The sequence below is a fragment of the Gopherus evgoodei genome, chromosome 6, assembly GCF_007399415.2.
Source record: "Gopherus evgoodei ecotype Sinaloan lineage chromosome 6, rGopEvg1_v1.p, whole genome shotgun sequence".
In the NCBI taxonomy this organism is placed as follows: domain Eukaryota; kingdom Metazoa; phylum Chordata; order Testudines; family Testudinidae; genus Gopherus; species Gopherus evgoodei.
Window position 1 is genome coordinate 45,184,572 of NC_044327.1, and position 24,593 is coordinate 45,209,164.

General features: G+C 42.2%; 1 protein-coding gene across 4 annotated transcripts in view; it reads right to left on the minus strand.

Moving 5' to 3' along the window:
* The window catches only part of UBQLN1 (ubiquilin 1), a 38,953-nt gene that overhangs the window by 12,484 nt on the left and 1,876 nt on the right, over positions 1 to 24,593 (minus strand). For all 4 annotated transcript variants that reach the window (XM_030567159.1, XM_030567160.1, XM_030567158.1 and 1 more), the window contains exons 2-6: positions 8,851 to 9,002; positions 4,774 to 4,892; positions 3,304 to 3,566; positions 2,251 to 2,409; positions 1,206 to 1,449 (exon numbers count right to left, since the gene is read on the minus strand). In XM_030567159.1, the coding sequence (XP_030423019.1) occupies positions 1,206 to 1,449; positions 2,251 to 2,409; positions 3,304 to 3,566; positions 4,774 to 4,892; positions 8,851 to 9,002 (937 nt within the window). The remainder of the gene's footprint in view (positions 1 to 1,205; positions 1,450 to 2,250; positions 2,410 to 3,303; positions 3,567 to 4,773; positions 4,893 to 8,850; positions 9,003 to 24,593) is intronic.

The window sequence follows — 24,593 nt, forward strand, 5'->3', positions numbered from 1 at the left end:
TCAGAAATGGAGAAAAATTTTTGCTGAAAAACCTTTTAAAAATTCAGTGTTAGATTGAAAATGTCTATGCTGGTGTTGGATTAAACTGTTACTATGGCAAAGTTATAGGCATCTGAAAACAAGGTTTTATAATGTGAAATGTTCAACAACCTTCATTAGAAGCCTTGATACCAGCACCAACGATAATATAATTTTATCTAAACAAGTACTTTATTTTCCCTTCTTATTACAATGTATCTTTTGCCTTTATATTGTAGCAAATCCTGTTTTCCTCCAAATCTATACCAAAGTAGTTGACATAGACTGATTCTGATCTCCACTCTGCCAGAGATGTCAACCTGCATCGACTACTTATTACATTTTCAAACAAGCACCTTTGTGCTTTCTTCTATAGTGGCTTTCACACATGAGAGGTGATCCCCATAAACATCCACTAAACTACTTCATTGTCCTTAAACTCTTGTTTGCTGTGTTGCCTACAGAAAACTTGGTATCAGTAAGTAGAGCAGGGCTGCTGAGACTCATGTGCATCATGCTGGTCGCTATTTTCTTGTTTCCATGGGCTTTTCCTGTCTACTGTGTCCACCCTTTGTTTCTTGACTTAGATTTAGAGTGCAAGCTCTTGGAAGCACAGAATTTTTTATTATGTGTTTGTGCAGTTCCTAGCACAAGGAAGCTGTGGATCCATGACTGGGACTCCCACGTACCATGATAATACAAATAAACTGACTGAAGTGGGGGCATTACTATTACAATTTCTAATATTGGTTTATTTAACATTCACATTTCATTCCTCTGTTTACATGGTAAAATTTCAGATCTCACATGAACTCCAGATGTCCTTTCAGGTAAGTGGGAAAGATTGAGAGGCTGTATCTAACAATATCTCATTCAATACCTACCTTACTGGACTTTTGCACTCTGTCTAGTGTGCAGAATGTCTTTAATTTGTCTAGTGAGTCTCTACTTTTACTGTTATTTTAGCAGATTTGTGGCTCCTCTTAGTATTCTTGAGATAAGTTTACTTTGCATGTTTGTTTTCCTACATAGGACTTTGATACTAGTAAAGAGAGCTATGCAAGTAAATATTAGTAACACTACATCAAGTAATTTAAGCACAACTTTTTTCAACACTAAAATGTCTGTCATTTCAATAATTTCTTGCATAGGGGCAAGTAAATACAATTCTATCATAATGAACATACCTCCTACTCCGGGTCCCAGATTAGGCATGGTTGAGCCTGGTCCTGTACTGGTGGTGGTGCTATTTCCAACACTACTACTGCCCCCACTTTCGCCACTGTTGCTGCTACTGGTTGTGGAATTCTGAGAACTGGACTGAGGAGCCCAAGGATTTGGTAAAGGGTCTCTATTTTCTGTACGAGACGGCTGATTTTCCCCACCTGAAGATGCATTGCTTACTAAGGAAGCAAATGGGTTACCTCCAAACTATAAAGGAGGAAAAACAAGGAATATCATCTATTAAAACCATCAATTTTATCTCTGCTAGAAATGACAGATTGAGACATATGCAAAATTACAAATTTGAAGACTACTGATCCTGAGAGCAGTCTTTAATTATATTCACCATCCTAAAACCAGTTTCATGGTAGAATATATTCACCATCCTAAAACCAGTTTCATGGTAGAATAATCAGATGTTTTGAGATGCTAATCTTAAAAAGGGAAATTTAAAAAAAAAAAAAATCACATCTCTGAAAATGTACCTTACTATAGCAGCAAAACACCCAGGATTTCAGGTTGAAAGTAGTTAGGGAAAAATCTATTTTGTTAACTTGGTGCATTTGTCACTTTTCTTACAGTGAAACTGACTCTCTCTCTCCAGCATATTCATTTTCTCTCTTGTTGAAAAGACTTAAGAAAAGCAGCAAAAAGACTTCAGAATCTGTTCATCAGGAATCTAAGACAGAATTTCCTGAATCTATTTAAAGAGTACTTTTAGGAATTTAAGTCAATTTCAGAAAAATTCAAGTTAAAAAAGTGTTCCTTTATGAAACAGCACATGCCATAATCACTTTCAGACAGTGTCACAAAACTAAGAAACAAAAACTTTACTTTTTCAAGGTTGAGAGTTGGGATTTCTGCAGCCCTACTTCTACAAGTGGAAACAAAGTGCAGTGACATCTAGCACCTAATTACATTTTCTTGAATGCTTGTTTAAACAGTGCATAATTTCCTTCACTCCTGAGACAATGATTTAATATTAGGTTGTATGTAGCCATTTCTCACCTGCTCTTGGGCTGCATTCAACATTGGCTCCTGAATATCTGTGTACATGCGTCGCAAGGCATTGTATCCACCTGGGATACTCTCAAGGTTGCTCAAGGCTCGGTCTTGGTTTCTCATCATTTCCTGCATCATTGCAGGGTTTCTTGCAAGTTCTAGTGTCTAAGTAAGTGGAATATTTAATCTGTATTAGTAAAAAATACATTCTAAAGTGAAAATAATCTGAAGCAGTGTCTCAGTTATAACAACTATTTATAGATTATCCAACCTGCTGCAGTTTAGTTTGAACTGCTGTTAGAGTTAGAGAAAGAATTTTTCTTGTTGGAATCATTAAAAAGTTAAGTCAACTGAATTTTCATTAGCCATTTTATCAAAATTGTAAAATTCTGAAAGTTTAGTTATATAGCACAGATACATTCATACTGTTTATATGGTACTGGACAGGAGAAAGAAAGGAAGACACAGAAAGGTATGTCCAAGTTCATTTCTATTCAAACAGAATTAGTGACTTTACTATTGTTTCAACTCAGAAATAGAGTATACTGCTTCCAAATAGGAACCATTAGAAATAAATACCTGGTTTCTCAAATCCACAGTATTCATTAGTTTGTGTCTTAAAAGCCTCTACACTGTAGACGTATACCAGCAGCTTTCAACTGCATTTAAAATCTGACTGAAGTACTAAAAGTTAGCTTAAAACAGGGTTGGTTTTTTTGGCAAGTACAGCAACCCACCTTTCTCAATGAAAACAGGAGATCTGAAGTGCACACAAATTCTGTTCTAGTTTAATTTCAGAAAATTTAGTTATGTAATCCTGAAATACTCTCCAGGGAATGTTATAGAATTATTTAACATTAAAAGACAATACACTCAACTATTTCAGACATTAGTGACCAGAAAAAAAAAAAATCAACAGTATTTGCCTAGAGTAACATTCTATGAGTTTTCCTATACGATCCTAAATTTCTCAGCAATACTTCAAACACTCAAGTCAGCATATTTAATTGTATTAAAGAATTTTAAAGTTTATTAATTTACAGAGAATTTTCAACATACTTGTCTCATTATATCTGGATTATTAAGCATGTGACTGATCTCTGGATTTCGCTGTATCAACTGCTGCATTTGAGGATTGGCCATAATTAACTGCCTCATCAGGTCAGGATTTGAAAGCATGCTCTGAACAAAGGGATTTTCCATTATCTGAACCATCATTTCCGGGTTAGACATGAGCTGTCGCTGCATCTGACTTTGTAACTCTGAAAAGTTAGATGTATTCAGGCCCAGGCTACTCAGACCTGCAAGACCTCCAAGGCCACCTTGGGTTTGGGTTGGGGGGGGGAGGGAGGAGGAGAGAGAGAAAAAAACAATTGAACTTTCTGCTTTTAGTACATTTCTAAATCAATTTAATCCAGACAACTTTTCTTAAATACAAAATACTTTAATGTATCACCCACATTTCCAGACAATGCGAAACAGTGGGAATTCCATTGTTCCTAGACACTAAAGAGTCCTTTCTCCAGTGTCTTGTTTTAATAATGAATACATTTGGCTAACAACCAATACTTCGGATAAGACATACATGTCATTACCATTCTAGTAATGTTGATGTCTGTGCCCCCAAGATTTCAAAAATTTCTTCCTTTTAAACCATACAATATATACATACATGTCTCAAGAGTACATTTGCAGAAGGAGTCACTTAAAATTTAACTGACTGTAAGTCAAAGATAGCATTACAATACAGTATATTTTCCTTCTTTTGAGATAAAACAGAACTCTTCCCACTTCCTAATGCATCAATAAGGTAAAATAGTTTTCTACAATCTTCATGCTGCCTAAATTGCATAACTGACCCCAAAATTGTGGCTCCCAAGATCACTTGTGAGATTTGAGCCACTTTAAACCCATAACAGCAAATGCTTACTAAGTTTAACTTTTTTATTCTATTCATTTTTCAGAAAATGGAGATAGAGGGCCTGAATCACCAGTGCTAAGTCTGGTGCGTTAGCAGGAGAAAAGCCACTTTTCAACTGCAGAACAGGGGCCTGTCTGTGCTTGGGAAATGTATGCTCTGGAAGAGAAGTTAAGAGAGCTATTAGGCCCAGTGATTCTATTTGGTCAGAGAAGTATGCTTGCAGGTGGGGAAGCAGTTTTGTCACAGTTGTTCACAATCTGGTTGACACTAGGGTCCCAATTTCTGCAGTGCCCTCACTCCTTGGACCAATCAAGATACACTGTAGAGCATGCACAGCTCACAGGGAGCTCTCTAATTTTCACATTACCAGTAATGTTGGAATGAAACACCAGCTGCACCTTGCTATTTGTTCATGTGCTATATATGAAGCAGTAGCATAGTGGAATACTCTTATGCAAGATTTTCCACAGAGGAAGATTTCAAGGAAATAAGATTCTTGCATTAGAATGCTGAAGTTAAATCCATTCCTCTAAATGTCTAGCACATGGGCTGTAACAACTAATGGAAGGGCAGTGTTCTTAACCCACAAAGTTAGCAAAGAATCATACCTAAACCAAAAGGGCTGCTGTTTGTTGAGGCTGGTGTGGAGGTACTACTACTGCTTGATGTTGATGTGGTAGAAGTATTCCCTGTGGTGTTTGTTTGCTGTACTGGATGATCCTGTGATCTGAAAAATAAAGTTAAAACTATAAACCACTTTGAGGCAATTTAAAAGATTTCTGAAACAATCCAGAGACAATTTAGCATGAAATAACCAGAATATAAATTATGACTACTCTCACATAGTGTGTCAATACCATTATTTAAATATGGACACCAAGTAATCTGGCTTTTTTTTTTTTAAATAAAAGAACATGCTTTGGGTATTTCTATTTTCTGTCCAACTGGATATTAAACTCATATCTCCAGCCCAGACAAAAAACAGAATCTCAGGATTCTCCAGGACAATCTCTAAAAGGAAAGATTTAGACTAATAGGGTTAAAAAGGTGATTGTGCATGTTTTATCATTCCAAACTGCTGTTTTCACCGAGATCCCAAACCCCACCCCTCACTGCAGTTGGAACCATGAGTAGGATTTCAGCCAGTCTCTGAAGCAATGAACACAGTACCACAGCCATTATTTCTGACAAGTTTCAGTTGTTTTCTGAGCAAAAGCAGGTACCAATCCATTTCCCTTCCCACTGTTATCCTGCCCAAACACTGGAAGTAAACTGAGACACAAAACCATCCATTCCAATCTGGTGAATGTCAGTTGTGGATACAACCCTAAACAGTCTACAGCCAATACAAACAAAACAGAGTCATTTCGAGTTCCAAGTGTTGTGACATATATGCAAACTACTGCCTATTCAAAGTTAGAATTCTTCAGAAAATGGGAGCACAATTATGTAAACCTGGCTAAGTTTATGACCAAGTATGTTCCCAAACTTAGTCATGGCAGATTTCTCATTTTCAGTGTCAGGATAGCAGTTCTGCACTTGATGGATCAGCTCAGCTTTGGACAGGTCAATCTGTCCTTTGCTGAAATTATCTGGACCAGCCCAAAAATGTGAACACACTGACTCACAGGAAATTAGACATGAGATAGCCTCACTTCTGCAGTACAAATCCCATCTCCAGAAAATCAGTATGAAGTTGTTCCTGAAGAAACCAAATGGGTACAGGGAGGGACTCAACATTTGGACATGCACGCATTTCAAAGCCCATTCCTAATTGCAGATTTGTCCCTGAACTGTCACCAGGCCTGTGAAACCCAGAGGTTAGTTATTATCCAAAAAGTCCCTGCAATGCTTGCTCTCAACTGGGATTCTGGGGTCTGCTGAGGTTGTCTTGTGCCATGGATACCAGAATTTCATCCATAAAACCAGCTTTCCTGTCAGCTCAGATCATGCTATTTTCTGGCTGACAAATCCTAGCCACCAGAACGGTGATATCTTGGATCCTATCATGGCACAGGAATGCTTGCAGTTGAACTGTGTTTTGCAGGGCTTTTATGTACTCCATGTATTGGCTAAGGACAAGTTTAGATTTAAATAGTTTAAGCATAAACCAGAGCAATGTGAACATACTGGTGGTGAGAATGAAGATATCCTCCAAAGAAGGATCCCTGATCAGCCATTCATCCAAATAGAGCAACAGGTACTCCCAAACTCTGCAAGCAGGCATTTAGTGAGACGAATACAGCACTGATGCAGGCCAGAGAAAACTGCTATTCCTACAATCTTAGATACTCAACGTGCTAAGGAAGAACCATTCATCCATGAGATCCACAGCATAGTCAGTTGCCTTTTCCTAGAAGAACCATGATGGTACACAAGGTGACTACAATGAATTCTTCCTTGACTAATTATGATTCTGTTCCGAGATCCAGCATAAGCCTTTTGTCTCTGACTCATGAAATACCTGAAATTCTTTTTCACTCTGTGGCACAAGCCAAAAGAGATTGGTTCTTCTGTAGCATATCTTCCTGATAAAACAGTGCCCGAGTGCTTTCCAGGGACAGAGGCAGTCATGTAATTCGGAGGGTTTTATGAAAGCCTAATCATGTAGCCCCAAACAGGACCCATGTCTGATGTGATGAAGGTCACCAGATAGTAACAGACTGGGCTACAGCAAGTGGTACACTGACGCCTTTTTACACGTCTTTGTTTTTTTGATAATTGTTCAGAGGGAGTTTAGGATCACAGATCTCTCCTGAAAACCAACCTGAAAGGGAACTTTTCCCAAATTCTTCCTTTTTCCCCCACTTTTGAGGGCTGCTCCAGAAGATCTCACTGTGGCCTGTCTCTCCTTTGCCTTCTGCATAGCTATCTCCCCCTATTCCACTAACAGGTTCTCTCCAACATAAGGAGTCTCCTTGGTCTTTCAATAGACTTACTGGTGGAACCCACAGTCCTCCAGCCAAATGGACCTATAGATATCCACCGATGATAGGAGCCTCATCACCATCAAAAGTTGTTCATGTTAGCTCTCTATTCCAGTCTACATCCTCATACATATTTCTTGATGGAAACCTCAACTTCAAGAGTGATGGCTCTGGACACTTTAAAGGTGAAACTACCCTACTAGAGGACATTGGGTTTATGCTCACTCAGGTGGTGCTGATAGTGTCTTGGCAGTCATTAGCTTTTGCCATCTCAGTCTTCTGCTTTAATTTTTTTACCTTTCAAAGCACGCTAGCCCAGCCTTGCACAAGATACACAGGAGTGCGCTTGGAAAATGTGAGACTGGAAATCTTTCACCTAGCCACATGCGGCCAGGAGTGGGAACCCTGGATCACATCCCCTCAGCTGCTTCTGGTGCAGTTCACGGTTGAAAAAGGTAAGAAACATTCCTGGAGCACCGCTTACATGCACCCTGGACAACTGCAATGGAAATGCCCTCTGTTGCAAAAAAGGCCTGTGAAAGCAGCCATATGTTTCTATGATTAGACAACATTAAATTGTCCTGGCTAAAGAAAATATATGATTTGCACTTTGTACAAAGTGGAGGTGGTTAGCAGTTGTGGGAAGGCCTTGAAAAATGGTATGCTTAGTTGAAAATACTGGGCTTGGAATGTGGCTTAACTAGAAAAACTGGACCTGGAAGGTACCTGATAAAACAGGTGAAAAGTCTTGAAGAAGCCACCCCAATCAAATATAAATTCATAAAGCAGTGACTAGTCACATAGGTTCTGATATATAATGTAAGAAGGGTAACTCAGAAGGTTCATTACTAATACCTGCTGTCCAGTTGAAGCCAGCCAACATGGATTTGAACATCCTCAGTCTAGTCCTGTAGTAAGTACCTCAACAATGCTTATAACTGCATGTTACTGTTTTTGTATGATTGCTTAGGCATTTAAGGCACATTTGGAGCAGCTGTATAAATAGCATTCGGCCTTTGAATTTAATAAAGGAATTTAAGATTAAACTGATGTCCTGGTGATACCTGTATTATCAATAAAAATAATTCCAATAGGGCTTCTGCGCTATACTTGGAGATTGACTTAAAGGTAAACAATACAGCTGATGTGCTCACCTTTTGCAGATATTTTTCTGCCATTTGGGCATGGTTTGAAGTTGCTAAACAGGCTGCCTTCATCCTGGAGAGGTGAAAACTGAAACATCTTAGAAGCTATAGGGCAACAAACAATGTTGGTGTTCAGCACTCAAGTGCCAGGATTGAGTGCCCAAAGAACAGAAATTGTTTGTTTTTTACTATTAGCAACCTAAACCCATCTACAAGGGAGGAACATGGCAAACAATACCCATGAAAAGAGCACTATGACTGTAGAGGCCCAGCTCCTGCAAGGAGTTTTCACTGACTGAAGCCAAGGAAAGTTGGTTCACTGACTGGAAAGTTCTAAGTGCAGTGGTGAAGTTCAGAAGGTGGCACATGACTGCCAAGAGAGGAGGATGACACTCACACTATCCTGCTATTGCAGCATTTAGGGAACAAAAAACTCCAAGAGTTTGCAGATTTCCACCTATGTTTTTGCAAGGGACTTCAGGACCAGGAGTAAGATTTTTTTTTTTTTTAGCCAGACGTAGTAATTGCACAAGAGTTGTCTAATTTGGAAACGAGAATGTTTATTTGGTTTCTTACAGCTAAAGAACAGAAAACAGCTTATCAGCAAGGTTACCTGTTTTGTGTTTTGATGACAAGGTGAACAGTGAGTCCATCATGAATCCCATGCTGGGTCAGAGTATCTTGATCTTTTAAAATTTTTCCAGCAAATATTAATACAAGTTGATCGGTGTGGGACTTGAAACGCTTAGAGATTTCTTCCTTAAACTAGATATTAGAAAAAAAAATGTGATTATGTGTAAATCAGTGCATTAACTATTCTATTTTAAATAACTTTTGAGATTTGGTGAAGTTATTTTGCGCACGATTACTATTAAGTTTCAAGTTTATACAATATATGCCCTCTTTATTAAATGCTTCCTCAGCTTTTTATTTTTGACAATAACTATGAAGTCAGATCATTCCTATTTGTACATTCAAAACAGTTAAACAGTATGTCAATCAATAGTGTTAGAAAATGATTAACTTTAAATAGTTTCATGCAACAGCCTCATATACAACAAAAGCTTAAATGGCAAGGAATGAGAGAAAAAAGATAACCAAAATCTTTTTTTAATTATAGCTTCTCTCATATAATTTTGTATAGGCGTAAATGTAAGAGGTAAAACTCTTATTAACACCTGTAACAGATGTAAGTATTTGAAAACAGCATTTTCACACAGAGTAAAACCCATTTTTGACAATGTAGTATTAACATAATGTTAAGCTTGTTACAACCTAACAAAAAGAAGCACTTCAAGTGTTCTTATATCATCGCCATGTACTGAATTGGGGTCAAATTTCCTATAGTCAAAGCACATATAAGAGAACCATAGCTAAGCTGAGCTAATGCTACCATGGCCATCTAACTCGATTTTCTTGCTCTTACAGGGGTTATACAGCACACTATTTTGAAATACTTTTGTGTAGTGTATCATTTCACCACTTAACTTCTGTACATGATACTATGCATTAGCTTTACAGGACTGGTGTGTTATTTACAAAATTATGGAAAGCAGTTATGACAGATATAGCAATTTCCTGCATATCCTTGGGAGATCTTAAGTTTAGGTATCTTTGAGGTCCATTGAATGAAATGCAAAGTTTATATATTATTGTGGGACAGGATTGAATGTAACCTGGGGAAGAGGGACAGGAGGATCTGATGTGATGCCTGGAATTTCAAAAGACTCCATGCCAGACAAGAATGGACTTTTGCGTCAATAAGTGCTAAATGGATTTCCTGGGGAATACCTAAGGGAGAGGTTAATGCAAATTCCACACCTCTGTTTAGAAAAGTCCGGCTTGCTTGGAATATCACAGTATTGGCAAAGACCAGGAGGGAGAGAAAAGTAGATATCTGCCCAAGAGAGGTGACAACTGAAGGGCTGGGAGCCCAGAGTGGGTGCCGTTGGTGGACCACAGCAGGGGAGAAATACAGGTGCAATTGCCCTGAACTGGGACAGCTGTTGCATATGCTTTTACTTGTCTTAAGTTTATATTCTTATCACCAGAAAAAAAGTATAGAACACATTTAAAGAAATCAGGCCAAAGAACAGGAATGACTCAGTGAAACTGATAGTGAAATGCAACATTTTCAACATCTAGATCACTAGTTCTAATTAGCAGTGACCAAAGTTTGTTTGCATCCTATGACTATGTTGTCACTTCAACCTAATTTTACTGAACATACCTCCACACCACAAAACAAACAAAAACAAAAAACATACAACCAATAGCACAAAAGCCATCTTTTGTTTGCAGTCTCAGCAAAGAGAATGACAAGGCAAGCTAACTATTTTGCTCTCCGCCCTCCAGAGGTGATCCTTGCAGGCCATAGTTGCAGCATGCTTGGGCTACATAAGCAAGCTTGGACAGCCATCTGTCTGTGCTTCATCTATTCTGTGGATGGATGCTATACTGACAGTACCTCATTAAAGCAATAAATGCATTTAATTTTAAAGTAAGAGAAAAGGAAGATATTTTAACAGGCTGATGACATATTGTGAAAAAAATCAAACTTTCGATTTATTTCTTGTTTTAAGGATTAAGCCTTCAAGCTAAAATGCTTGGAAGATTTTAGGCTTTTAAAAATCTTTCAGAAGCTTGCCTTTTTATTATTATTATTATTATTGATATGATCAATTTAATTTTAAAGAAATCACGCTCTAAGTGTACCTCCAGCTAGAAGTGAATTCTCATTCCATGCAAGACCCCAAGATACTGATCCTGAAACGAGTGATTCATTTATACTGTTGTAGCACCTACAGGCCAACCAAGTCAAGTCCCATTGTGCGAGAGACTGTATAAACACAGAAAGTGACAGTACCTACTCCAAAGAGTTTGCAATCTGACAAAAAACACCAAGAGAAAAAATGGATGAGACAAACAAGAAAGTAGTGTTGTAGCAGTGAAGGCAAGAAAACTCTGTGCCTACACAAAGCTTTATTAAGTCAACAGAGCTCTTCACATGTGGAACTCATTTCAGGAGGAGGGTCTAAAACAGGGGTCGGCAACCTTTCAGAAGTGGTGTGCCAAGTCTTCATTTATTCACTCTAATTTAAGGTTTCGCGTGCCAGTCATACATTTTAATGTTTTTTAGAAGGTCTCTCTCTACAAATCTATATATTATATAACTAAACTAGTGTTGTATTGTAAAATAAACAAGGTTTTCAAAATGTTTAAGAAGCTTAATTTAAAATTAAATTAAAATGTTGATCTTACACCACGGGCCCCGCTCAGCCCGCTGCCGGTCTGGGGTTCTGTTTACCTAGGCCGGCAGTGGGCTGAGTGAGGCTTGCGGCCGGGACCCCAGCTGGGAAGTGTCTGGCAGCCAGAACCCCAGACCAGCAGCAGGCTGTGCGGGGCCACCGGGACCCCAGATGGGCAGTGGGCTGAGCAGCTCAGCCTACTGCTGCTCAGGGGTTCCATCCTCCAGCTCCTGCCAGCCGGGATCCCAGCTGCCGGACCCGCTCAGCCTGGTGCCGGTCTCGAGTCCCAGCCCTGCCCACATACAGTGGGTACCTACCTTCTCCCTGGCTCTGGCCCATTCTCTTCCTCTCTCTGCACTGAGCTTAGAGTGGGAGTGGACTGAGCACAGGGCTGGGGGTGAAGGGTCTGACTAGGAGCTAGAATGAAGGAAGGAGCTCAGGGTTGGGGCAGGAGGTTTGGGTGTGGGGGCACTCACCTGGGCAGCTCCCATTTGGTGTGAGGGGTGCAGGTGGGAATGTGAGTGGTGGTGCAGGGGCTCCCGTTTGGTGCTCAGGGTGGGGCTGGGGATGTGTGGGGGGGCTGGGGATGTGGAGGGTGCAAGAGTCAGGGCAGAGGGCTGGGGGCATGTGAGGGGGGTGCAGGTGTCAGGCTAGCGGGGTTGGTATGTGTGGGGGTGCCAGTCAGGGCAGGCACCTGGGGGTGTGTGGAGGTGCAGGGCTCAGGGCAGGCACCTGGGGGTGTGTGGAGGTGCAGGGCTCAGGGCAGAGGGCTGGGTGTGTGAGTGGGGGGGTCAGGGCTCAGGGCAGAGTGACTGCTCCCCCCAGAACTCCCAACCCCCCCAATCTTTGTCCTGATTACTCCCTCCTGGGACCCCTACCCCTTATCCCCTGACTGCCCCCCCAGGACCCTACCTGTCCCGACTGCCCCAACCCTTATCCACACCCCTGCACCCAGAAAGACCCCCTGGACTCCCATGCCTATCTACCCACTCCCTGCCCCCTGACAGGACCCCCAGAACTCTGGACCCATACAACCCCCACCCCCCCTGCTCCCTGACTGCCCCAACCCCTCTGCACACCCCTGCCTCCTGACAGGACCCCCCAGAACTCCCGACTCATCCAGCCCCTCCGCCAGCTCCTTGTCTCCTGACCACCCCCTCCAGAGAACCCCCCCCCACAACCTAACTGCTCCCCCAGGACCCTCCTTGCTCCCTGTCCCCTGACTCCTATCCACCTCCCAAACAGACCCTGAGACTCCCATGCCCCATCCAACCCCCCTGCTCCCTGACTGCCCCCTCCAGAGACCCCCACCCCTAACCACCTCCCGGGATCCCACCCACCCACCCTGCTCCCTGTCCCTTGATTGCCCCCACCCCTTACCCAACTCCCCCCCCACCGGCCCCAGACCTGGCCCCTTTACCATGAGGCTCCCCACTCATCCGGAGCCCTGCCGCCGCCACCCCTGTGCGCGTAGCCCAGCCCTGCCCTGCCCCTCAGAGCGCTGTGCGCGCGGCAGCAAGGCTCCGGATGAGCTGGGAGCGTCTTTCCCTCCCCATGGAGCCAAATGCTGCCCCACGGGAGCCCCTAGCCCCAGCCCCCAGAGTGCTGCGCGTGCGGCAGCAGGGCTCTAGGAGAAGGCGAGGGCTTGCTGCACTCAGGCTGGCACTCTGGCCTGGGACTGCGGACGCCACAGCTTGCCGTGTTGGCAGGATTTTTAATGGCACGCGGAGTCCCAGCAGGCAGCTGCTGCCATTAAAAATTGGCTTGAGTGCCATCTTTGGCACGCGTGCCTTAGGTTGCTGACCCCTGGTCTAAAATAAAATTATGGCTCAGAATTTTCTTTATTGGGGGCTTTTTAACCTTAATTGACTTTGATGGCTACTTCCTGGTCAAAAAATACATTTTAGATACTGCTATTTACATGTTCTGATTTGTCATAAAAACAATAGTGACTGCTAAATCATTGTTTAGTAACAGCTTTAAAGCTGAAGAAAAAATTAAAGTTGCAATAAATGAACATTAGTATTAACTTTAAATTTTATCTTAAATCAAGTCTAATCTGGTATGAACCAATTTCTAGAAGGAAATACTCATTCAAGAGGTCAAGATATTGAACAATTTGTGGGAGATTATATAACCACATGCTATCCAGTGCCATTAATGTACTGTCATCAAAAGCAGCACCACTCCCTTCTCTTTGCCCAGACATATCTATGGTTTTCAGATGACACAAAAAAAGAAATACAAAAAGGTGGGAGACTATGCCAGTGATGAAAATGCTAACAGCCTCTGACAAGAAAGGCACAAATACTTCCTATATGACATACCTCAGCCATGGAATTGGTCAAGCAATCTGTTCTGCCTAGGTAGTAAAACTATTCTGAACTGTGAGCCATTTGACAACCTAGTGGATTGCATCATGCAGCTCACTGTACAAAGATCATCTGCATTTGCAATAGTCGCAATTATATGGTTATGCACAATGAAGATACAAGCAGGTTCTACACTAGAATTTTGCACAGAGGAGCTGCTGGTTGCACCTTTTAGCCAGGCACAATGGACAAATCATCATATTCATTATTCTGAATCTCAGTACTTGAAACGGTATATTACGAGATACTTTTCACAGTATGGTTGTGAAGGAAGACATTTAAAAAAAAAATCAGAAAAACATTATTGTAGGGAAAATTACAAAATGAGAACCTGAGCTGCCTTTCCACCCTCCCAATATAGTAAGCCAAACACTGTCTGCTGACTCACAGTAAGCAAAAAACAGCAGTTGTGGATGCATTAGTGCCCATTTACGTGCCTGACTGAAGACAAAGAGTGTTGTGAAATAAAAGGAATACAACCAAGGAAATAAAAAATAACCAGAAAGCCCACTCCCCATTTCCAACCAATCATGGCCTAGCCTGAGAGATACCTATACAACTCATCAGTATTAGCTATTATAGCAAGGATTTTCAAAGAGGCCTTGAGAATCAGATATCCAACTTCCATGAAAACTAGGCACCAAACACCTTTTGGCCCCACTGAAAATGCGAGACTGCAACTTTATATATCTAAACAAGAATGTTTAGATGCTTGCTCTGCCAAGCACAGGACTTTTGTTTTGAATAGTGAAATACCTGCAGTCCTGCACTATAGGAGAGACTGTCCAGGCTTTTTAGCTGGGTGAAAGAGTTACAAGATTTATGTTCCTGAAAGTCATTTAAAATGCAGTTCTATTTCAAAGATTGACACCACCTTACTCAGAACTGCTCTCTGTTATGTTCCAAGTCATATATGTAACGACAAATAAGTTTTTACTATTATTGATTCCTATTAAAAACAGAGGCAACACAGCTAAAAGAATTAGCTGGATTGCATTCAGGCCTGGTCTACAGTACAGTGTCAGGTCGACCTAATTATGTCGGTGTACATACCACAGCCTTGCTCCCACTGATGTAAATGCCCTAGTACACTGACATAACTCCACCTCCAAGAGACACCCAGGGCTTATTTCAGTGTATTTAGGGTGATGCAATGTCTCTATAGACATTCTATTACTTATATGCACTGGCTGTCATTCTTGTCAATTTCACTGCTCCACTGGCACCAGGCTTCTCAGCTTCCTGCTGCGAATGGTGCAACCAATTGGACACCAGATGCAGATCTCCCAACTGTTAGCCTGGCTGCCACCCCCGCCCCCCAGGCTCTCAGCTCCTCACTGGAGCATGACTGTACCTGACAGGGAGCTCTGCACCCAGAGTCTGATCAGCTGCCATGCTCCGGGTGGAGAGCAGAAAGCCCAGCGGGGAGCTGAAAAGCCAGGCTGCCCTGTTCCCCACAGGGAGACCAGGGGGAGGAGGGGAGCCCAGCTCATGGCAGGATGCTACACGCAGAACTGAGAGCCCCAGCTGTCAGCCCCCACACTGCACCTCATAAGTGGGTGGAAGTACTCCAAGGAAGTACACACCACCGACAGAAGGGCAGTGCAGACATGAACCACTGCAGTAATTACCACTGCAGGGGCTGTAAATCAACCTAACATAGATCAACTTAAGTTTATAGTGTAGACATGCCCTCTGTCTTACACAAAGGAACCAATATTCTACTTGATGGTCCAAATACTTCAATTAAACCTGTGCTACCCCGGAAAATCTGCAGAATTGTCATTTCTTGTGATGAGAGAGAGCAGGAAAGAATCTCTCTCAATTCTTTGGCTGAATTTGTAGGGTTGCCAGTTTAAAAATAAAGTTACTAGTGAGGCAGTGTAGTCTGGTGGAAAGAGGACTGGACTGGGAACCAGGAGATTCTAATCCCAACTCTATTGGGCAAGCCACTTCAACTCTGTGCCTCAATTTCACAATCTGTAAAATAGGGATAATTATACTCACCTCCTTTGTAGTTTGAGGGTTTGAGATCAACTGACAAAGAGCACTATATTCCTGTAAACTGAGAAAAATGACCTGGAACTAGATCACTAGAAAGTTAACATGGAATCCCATTATGCCTATCACTTTTTGAAGGAGAACAAAACTTTGAGAACCCGGCCAACTATCCTTTTTTAGCATGAGTGCTACAAAGGTGTTAAATTTAAAACTTGCAGAGCTAGACAATTTAGCGGCATTCTCACTGAGAAAACTGAGTGAGTTCAGGTTCTACTGCTCATAAATGGCAAGTATTTGCTTGAGAAATAATACACACATGGCATCTACAGGTTAGTTCTTCCACCTAATTATAAATTAGGCATTATGGAACCAAAAGCATAGTAACATACAAAGAAAAGCTAGGAGGTTTATTTTAGGCAACACCAGAGCTATCTTAAAAGGTATTTTATTAAAGTTCAACTAACCTTATCTTCTTAATGTCTAACATAACTTTTTATTAGACTGCTTTGTTTCTGCTACTAGAAGTAATATTTCTTTGGTATGGTAAATTTTAGTGATACAGAACATAAATTACCAACCCCATCAACAAGGGCAGGTCCAAATAAATAATTTTTCCTCCCTCTCAGCACACAATCCTTAATACTTTAGAATGTGGTCCAATATCTCACATAACCAAATCAAGTATCTGACCATCCACTGCCATTCTGTCAGTGATTCCTCTGCAACAAAGTATTTCATTGATTAGTTTTTCCTTGTGGACTAAATTTCTAACAGTGTTTAGAGCTGCCTTTCAAAGTTCTACTTTCCCAGCAGACCCAGGGTGAATGATTTTTTTTTTTAAAAAACCCATCAAGATAGGGAAGAAAAATTAGATTTTGTGCTTTGATTTATAAACTTTCATGACAATTCTGATTTACAGAAAAAAGTGATGAAGCACAGGCAATTTACTTCATTTGGAATTATCACTCAAAAATCATTTGATTACAAGACACTTCAGACCTTTATTCTTACAGCTGTTTGATGCTTAACTATTTTGTCAATCATTTATCAGAAAAATGTTGGTAAAATTCTTGATTGTATAAACTTTTTTTATTTTTTTATGTTTTTATTTTAAATATGGCACTATTTCTACCTTATCCTGGTTTTGGAGGAAAGTAAATACATATTTTTTAAAAAGTCACCACTACCAAACCAAGCAGTATGTTTTTGTTGTTCTTGAACAGCTTTTAAATCAAGTTTCCAAAACGTGGGAGAAAGAATTTAAGTTATTAAGTGCTGAGTAATTCATCCCAGCAGTGTGTGTGTGTGTGTGTTTGTTTTTAAGAAAAAGAAATGGATGAAGAAGAGTTGATGATTTGCAAGGGTGGGTCAGTTCACATGAGCTGGCTGTGAGTTTGATGGATTTTAACATGTAGTTAAGGGAATAGAAGAAAACTCAAAAGAAAACTAGCCATGTTTTTACTCCATTTCTGAAACTTTTATGCACTCAGTTGCTTAACCAGAAGAAAGCAATCAGACAGATCACACTATCAATAGCTGGAGAGAGCAAGAAGTCTGACTTATGTAACTTTAGTAGTTTTGAGAGTGAACCTAGGTTGATGAAAGCCACACCTATGTTATACCATTCATCAATCTGTGGACTGCGAGAAAACCACAGAGAAAGGATTGGTTAACACAAGTTTACTGAAATTGAAAGCAAATTGCACACATCAGTAATATGAAAATATGGTACCAATATTCTGTTCCATTTCATATATATAGTTTAATAATTATGTTAACACTGTTCAACATCAGGCCTTAATATGTGGAACGTGGCTAAGCTGTAATTGTGGGAACCAATAACAATTTTGAATTGCATGATTAACGCATTTAAACATTCAACCGTAGTGTTCCATGAATAGCTTTTTTCCTTTGGGTATTTTAAAGAGAAAGAGAAAGGTAATGCACAAATAGCCATCTTTTTATCATGCAGAACTCCAGAATAAGCTATACATGTGCATGTACGCTTGTAAAAAGGCACTCCAGCAGCATTTTAAAATTGAGTACAGTGTAATGTGCACAGCACATTATTTTAAAGTATGTGGCATCTTATTTTTAATCTATTGGAAATTACTCCAAACATATCAAACACACTTCAAAGAGGACAAGAAACACTCCATGGCAAGGCTGAAATTTCAAAAAGGAATCATGAGAGCACAGAAACACTTGAAATTTTCTTCTATGGTTCGATGCTTTAAGTTGCATTGTACTAACCTTACCAAGAGAATATTTACCTGTAAGTTTAGGACAAATATGAATAATTTCAGTCCTGAGGGTAATTTTTTGCAAGAGTTATAAGCACTTAAATACAGGATCCTAAAATAAGAGTGCCTTGACAACTATAAACAATCTATAGCAGGGGTCCCCAACACGGTGCCTGCTGGTGCCATGACGCCTGCTGGGGCATCCAAGTGTGCCCGTGTACTGGCTGGCAGTTGAGCATCCACTGACAAACAGAGTCATCCAGAGGTGTCGCTGCCGAAATGCCGCCGATTTTCAGCGGCAACGCCTCTGGATGATGCTGCTTCTCGGTAGTATTTTGGCAGCAACACCTATTGACGTTGCCGCTTGTCGGTGGCATTTTGGCGGATGCTTATCTGCTGCCATGGTCCTCCGTGGCTTGTCATCTGACGCTTGCCAGATGAAAAAGGTTGTGGACCACTGATTTATCAAATATTTCTAAGTATGTTTGGAACATTTTAATATGTAAGTGGACTGTTTGCATACAAGTTCAAAAGAAAGCAGGCTGCATTTTTCTGCCACAGGACTGTAGTATTTACAAAATAATGCATGACTTGACATTTTGGGATATTTGTGTATGCGTATGGAAACAGTGAACCAACTACACTCAGAACCTTGAACATTGCCAACTTCAACCCTGGATTGCATGAAAGGTTAACAGAGAGCATGAGCTCAGGAACACAAAAAAGCACACCAGTGAATGCCCAGTGAGCTTTAACTCTTCCAAGGTAAACTGCCTAAAAATGAAAAGAGTAAAGTTGTTTAAGGTGGTTGATTCCAACATCTTTTACCATTCAAACACAGTTTAAGTCATACACTACAAATAGGAGGAGAGATTATTTAAGGAACAAAAAGCCCTTAAAATGACTTCCTCTTCCCCACCCCACCCACTTTTGCCCTCTTTCCTAGGACATCTCCTAAAACGTCTCTTCTTAAAATAATCAAAGTGAAAAAGAACTAACAAAATTATCCCCTTGAATACAAGAACATTCTGGAATGTGCATCTTCTGGAAGAGCAGTCAGCATGCTCCTGTATCTATGATTAATTCTTCAAACAAAAGATGAAAGATCTAGCCAAATAATTTACCTAGTCTGGAGTCAGCAGGTTTACAGCTATTCCTCATCCCTCAATATACTACAAATAGTTGTACAGTTGTGCAAGTTTAGTAGTAGCCCCATTTCAAAAACAGTGAAAATATAGGCCCCAGTCCTTGGGTCAGGCCCATCTGGGCTCAGCACAGAAACTAAAGGTGCTGAGAAAGAGAGAGGTGGCTATATTCCACCTTTATGGTCCACTAGGCTGCCTACAGCTTATTTGGGTTTTGATGCAAGTTAGAGCAGTCTAAGCGCTGCTCTAATCTATGAATGGCTGTAATGGTCCCCCAACAGGCTGCTGTGGCATCCAGGGATTACCAGAGCACAAAAACACTCTAGACACATTCCCTCCTTGCTTAAATACACCCTACACTGTGGCTTTGTCTACACTAGCAATTGAACAATAAAAACTTTTGTCTTTTAGAGGTGTTAAGAAAAAACAACATACCCCGAAAGACAGAAGTTTGCCAACAACGAGCGCCAGTGTGAACAGCACTTTATCGGCAGGAGCACTCTCCTAATAACAAAGCTAACCTCGCTCATCAGGGGTGGAAGTTTGTCAGCAGAAGAGCTGACAAACAGCAGCTACACTGCACGACTTTTAGCAGCATGGCTGTAGCGATACAGCCATGTTGCTAAAAAGCTGCGTAGTGTAAACATAGTCTGGATCTTTACATTTTCTGACTCACCAAAGAGTGTCACATGAGGTGTTATACAAGATGGCGCCACATTGGTCATCGCTATCATTGTGAAATGCATGTATGAATGTTGTGTAAGGAGTTATTTATATATAAGGCTACATTTTTCTCACACATTTTTAGTAAAAGACATGGACAGATCACGGTCAATAAACCAACATTTATGGAAGCTCATGGCTCACCGTTGACTTTCACTAAAAATATCCCTTACAAACTGGGCAGCTGTGGGGAGTCCCCACCACCTGCCCTAACGGGGCAGCTGCGGGACCCTCTGATGCCCCCACCATTGTGGGGGCTGGGAGCTGCAGGCGGAGGGGCCTGGCTGGGAGTTCCAGCCCCACGGTCACGGAGGTCAAGGGAAGTCATAGATTCTGTGACATAATTGTAGCCATATTTGTATACACTGAAAATTCTGTTCTGAAACATCTGTTGTCCAGGGACTGGTTACCAGTAAAAATGAAAAACAGTTTTTCTGTCAGAGAAGAAATGTTTATATAGCTGACTGTTTACAGGTAAATTAAGTATTGTATGTTTCACAATAGGTCTCCTCCTACCAGTCTGAGGCCATGTCTACATCTAAAATTGTGCAGCGCTGGTTGTTACAGCTGTATTAGTACAGCTGTATAGGGCCAGCGCTGCAGAGTGGCCACACTTACAGCAACCAGCGCTGCAAGTGGTGTTAGATGTGGCCACACTGCAGCGCTGTTGGGCGGCTTCAAGGGGGGTTCGGGAAACGCGAGAGCAAACCAGGAAAGGAGACCAGCTTCGCCGCGGTTTGCTCTCGCGTTCCCCGAACCACCCTGCAAACCGTGGGGAAGGAGACCTGCTTGTTCGGGGAACGCGAGAGCAAACCGGGGAAGGAGACCAGCTTCGCCGCGGTTTGCTCTCGCGTTCCCCGAACCCCCCTGCAAACCGCAGGGAAGGAGACCTGCTTGCTCGGGGGTTCGGGGAACGAGAGAGCAAACCGGGAAAGGAGACCAGCTTCGCCGCGGTTTGCTCTCGCGTTCCCCGAACCCCCCTGCAAACCGCAGGGAAGGAGACCTGCTTGCTCGGGGGTTCGGGGAACGAGAGAGCAAACCGGGAAAGGAGACCAGCTTCGCCGCGGTTTGCTCTCGCGTTCCCCGAACCACCCTGCAAACCGTGGGGAAGGAGACCTGCTTGTTCGGGGAACGCGAGAGCAAACCGGGGAAGGAGACCAGCTTCGCCGCGGTTTGCTCTCGCGTTCCCGGAACCACCCAGCAAACCTCAGGGAAGGAGACCTGCTTGCTCGGGGTTCAGGGAACGCGAGAGCAAGCTGGGGAAGGAGACCAGTTTGATTACCAGAGGCTTCCTCAGGTATGCTGGGATACCTGCTTATTCCACGGAGGTCAAGAAAAGCGCTGGTAAGTGTCTATACTTGATTACCAGCGCTGGATCACCAGCGCTGGATCCTCTACACCCGAGACAAAACGGGAGTACGGCCAGCACTGCAAACAGGGAGTTGCAGCGCTGGTGGTGCCCTGCAGATGTGTACACCTCCTAAGTTGCAGCGCTGTAACTCCCTCACCAGCGCTGCAACTTTCTGATGTAGACAAGCCCTGAAACAAATGCTAATGAAGGACTATGGAAAAGTTTCAGAGAGAAAAGTAATATGAAGAAGCAAACAGAGGAGGAAAGGCAGAAATATAAAAAGTTTCTCTGCAGTAATTGGGGGACAAAGACGACACCCTGTTATCCCTCACCTAGTAAGTAAAGTAGACAGTGAATTTGCTTCATGAAAGTGGGATCTCAACCAGGCTCAGTTGAAAACACTGGAGAGAACTTCAGGTGAGAATCTTCTTCAGGTAAGAGGATAACTTGATAGTTAAGTTTAGTTTCTAAAAAGCATGTTATGATTTTGTTTTTCATGTAACCATGTGTATTCTTAGGATAACTTGAATCTTTGTTCTTTGATTATAAAACTTATTCTTGTTTTCACTATGGATATATCTAAGTGTTGTGGTAATTCGATGAGTCTTCAGTGGATAAGGGGCTGGACACATTGCAAGAAATGCTCTGAGGATGGGGGTTAGTGTGTGCCTATCACTCACTACCTGTACAGACAGAGCGAGGTCTGGAAGTCAGTGTTTGTGCTGCCAGAGGCTGGTGATTTCAGGGAACTGACCCACCACACTGCAAGCACAAACAAGACTTCCTCACACTAAGGACAGTTGATGGTGAGATGTCTCACAACCTTGGGTGCTGCCACATTGTTCTATTCTGGAACTCACTGTGCAGTACACTTTTCTTAGAATGAACTTCAAAAATAAAATCTCAAATGACTAAGGCATTATGCTGGTTACAGATATACAGTTTAAGGTGAACTGAAAGGCTATTGTATCTGCCCACACAAGTTCAGACCTTCGCCTTATTTCTATGTCTTTCCTGCAGCTATGGAGGACATCATTGTCTCTTCCTACACTAGCAAAAGGACCCATTGTTGACTATGGGTATGTCTACATCTAAAATTTTGCAGCGCTGGTTGTTACAGCTGTATTAGTACAGCTGTATAGGGCCAGCGCTGCAGAGTGGCCACACTTACAGCAACCAGCGCTGCAAGTGGTGTTAGATGTGGCCATACTGCAGCGCTGTTGGGCGGCTTCAAGGGGGGTTCGGGGAACGCGAGAGCAAACCGGGGAAGGAGACCAGCTTTGCCGCGGTTTGCTCTCGCGTTCCCCGAACCCCCCTGCAAACCGCAGGGAAGGAGACCTGCTTGTTCGGGGAACGCGAGAGCAAACCGGGGAAGGAGACCAGCTTCGCCGCGGTTTGCTCTTGCGTTCCCCAAACCACCCTGCAAACCGCAGGGAAGGAGACCTGCGTGCTCGGGGTTCGGGGAACGCGAGAGCAAACCGGGGAAGGAGACCAGCTTCGCCGCGGTTTGCTCTCGCGTTCCCCGAACCAACCTGCAAACCGCAGGGAAGGAGACCTGCTTGTTCGGGGTTCGGGGAACGAGAGAGCAAACCGGGGAAGGAGACCAGCTTCGCTGCGGTTTGCTCTCGCGTTCCCCGAACCACCCTGCAAACCGCAGAGAAGGAGACCTGCTTGCTCGGGGTTCGGGGAACACGAGAGCAAACCGGGGAAGGAGACCAGCTTGATTACCAGAGGCTTCCTCAGATATGCTGGGATACCTGCTTATTCCACGGAGGTCAAGAAAAGCGCTGGTAAGTGTCTACACTTGATTACCAGCACTGGATCACCAGCGCTGGATCCTCTACACCCGAGACAAAACGGGAGTATGGCCAGCGCTGCAAACAGGGAGTTGCAGCGCTGGTGATGCCCTGCAGATGTGTACACCTCCTAAGTTGCAGCGCTGTAACCCCCTCACCAGCGCTGCAACTTTGTGATGTAGACAAGCCCTATGTGTCGGCAACAGATGCAACTGAACTGGTGTTCAAAACTATTTGATCCTGTCTACACTTGAAATTAATCCATTTTTAGCTCTGGTTCAACTACATCCACTGCTGACAGTGAGCATCAACAACAGGTTAATGTGAATGTATAGCAAGAGCTGCTAATATCTATAGTATTACAGGAGCTTCAGACCTTACATCTTCTCAGCTGTTGGCAGGGGCATCAACTATTGCAGAGATGAAATCCTGGCCCCACTTAAGTCTATGGTAGCTTTTGCCATTGATTTCAATGGGGCCAGCATCTCACCCAAGGCCTTATCAGGTAAAAGTAGCATCTAATTTTAACTAATTTGCTTAAGTATTTGCAATTTATGTATATATATATATTCTGTAAATCACTTGAAGTCCAAAACTTGTGTTTATTTTTGGAAAATATTTCATTTCTCTATTAACTAGCTTATAACAAGACAGCTGTCTACTAGCAGAGAGTGCATCTCCATTAAAATATCACATTTTTAAAAGGCAGCCAATTCCTATATCTATGGTACATGCATTTCATGTATAGATCCAAGGAATGATATTTAATGATAAAAGTCATGCATAAGTACATTGGTCTACCCAGATACTTATAATGAACCCATTACTATGTACCTAAGCAGGGCTTGGAAAATCCATTTGCAAGTGTAAAGCTTTTCATGGCAAGTGAGAGACCTAAACTAGTTCCTATACAGAATATAAGAACCTTAAAACACAAATTTCCAGAAGTAAAATGATGCAGAGTTGTTATTTGTAGCCCACAAACAGTGAAATCCTCAAAGCCATCTAGGAGAAAAGAGACATATTACAGCGAAAGATTTGTCTACATCCCTGAAATGGCTTTGAATATCTCAGTTCTACTGTTGAAACTTTTGGCAAAAGAGTGAAATAAGACTAATCAGTTTCACTACTGCTATTCAGAACTCTCAGGTCAAGGGGGAAATGAAAAAATTGTCAATTTCACACAGCTGCTGCTTCGGAAAGCAGCCAGAAGTATCAAAACACACTGAAATTTTGCCTACCGTAAGAAAAGTCCACAGGCAGTAGCAAAGAGCCTACCCCACTATAGCAGTCTGAAGGCTCTGGAGAAGCTAAAGGTATGTCTACGCTAGAAATGCTGCTGCTGCTGCAGCATAGACAAATATTACGGAGATGGAAGGGGTTCTTCCATTGCTGTAGTAAATCCAACTCTGACGAGCAGTAGTTAGGTTGACAGAAGAATTCTTCTATCAACCTAGCAGTTTCTACACCACGGTTT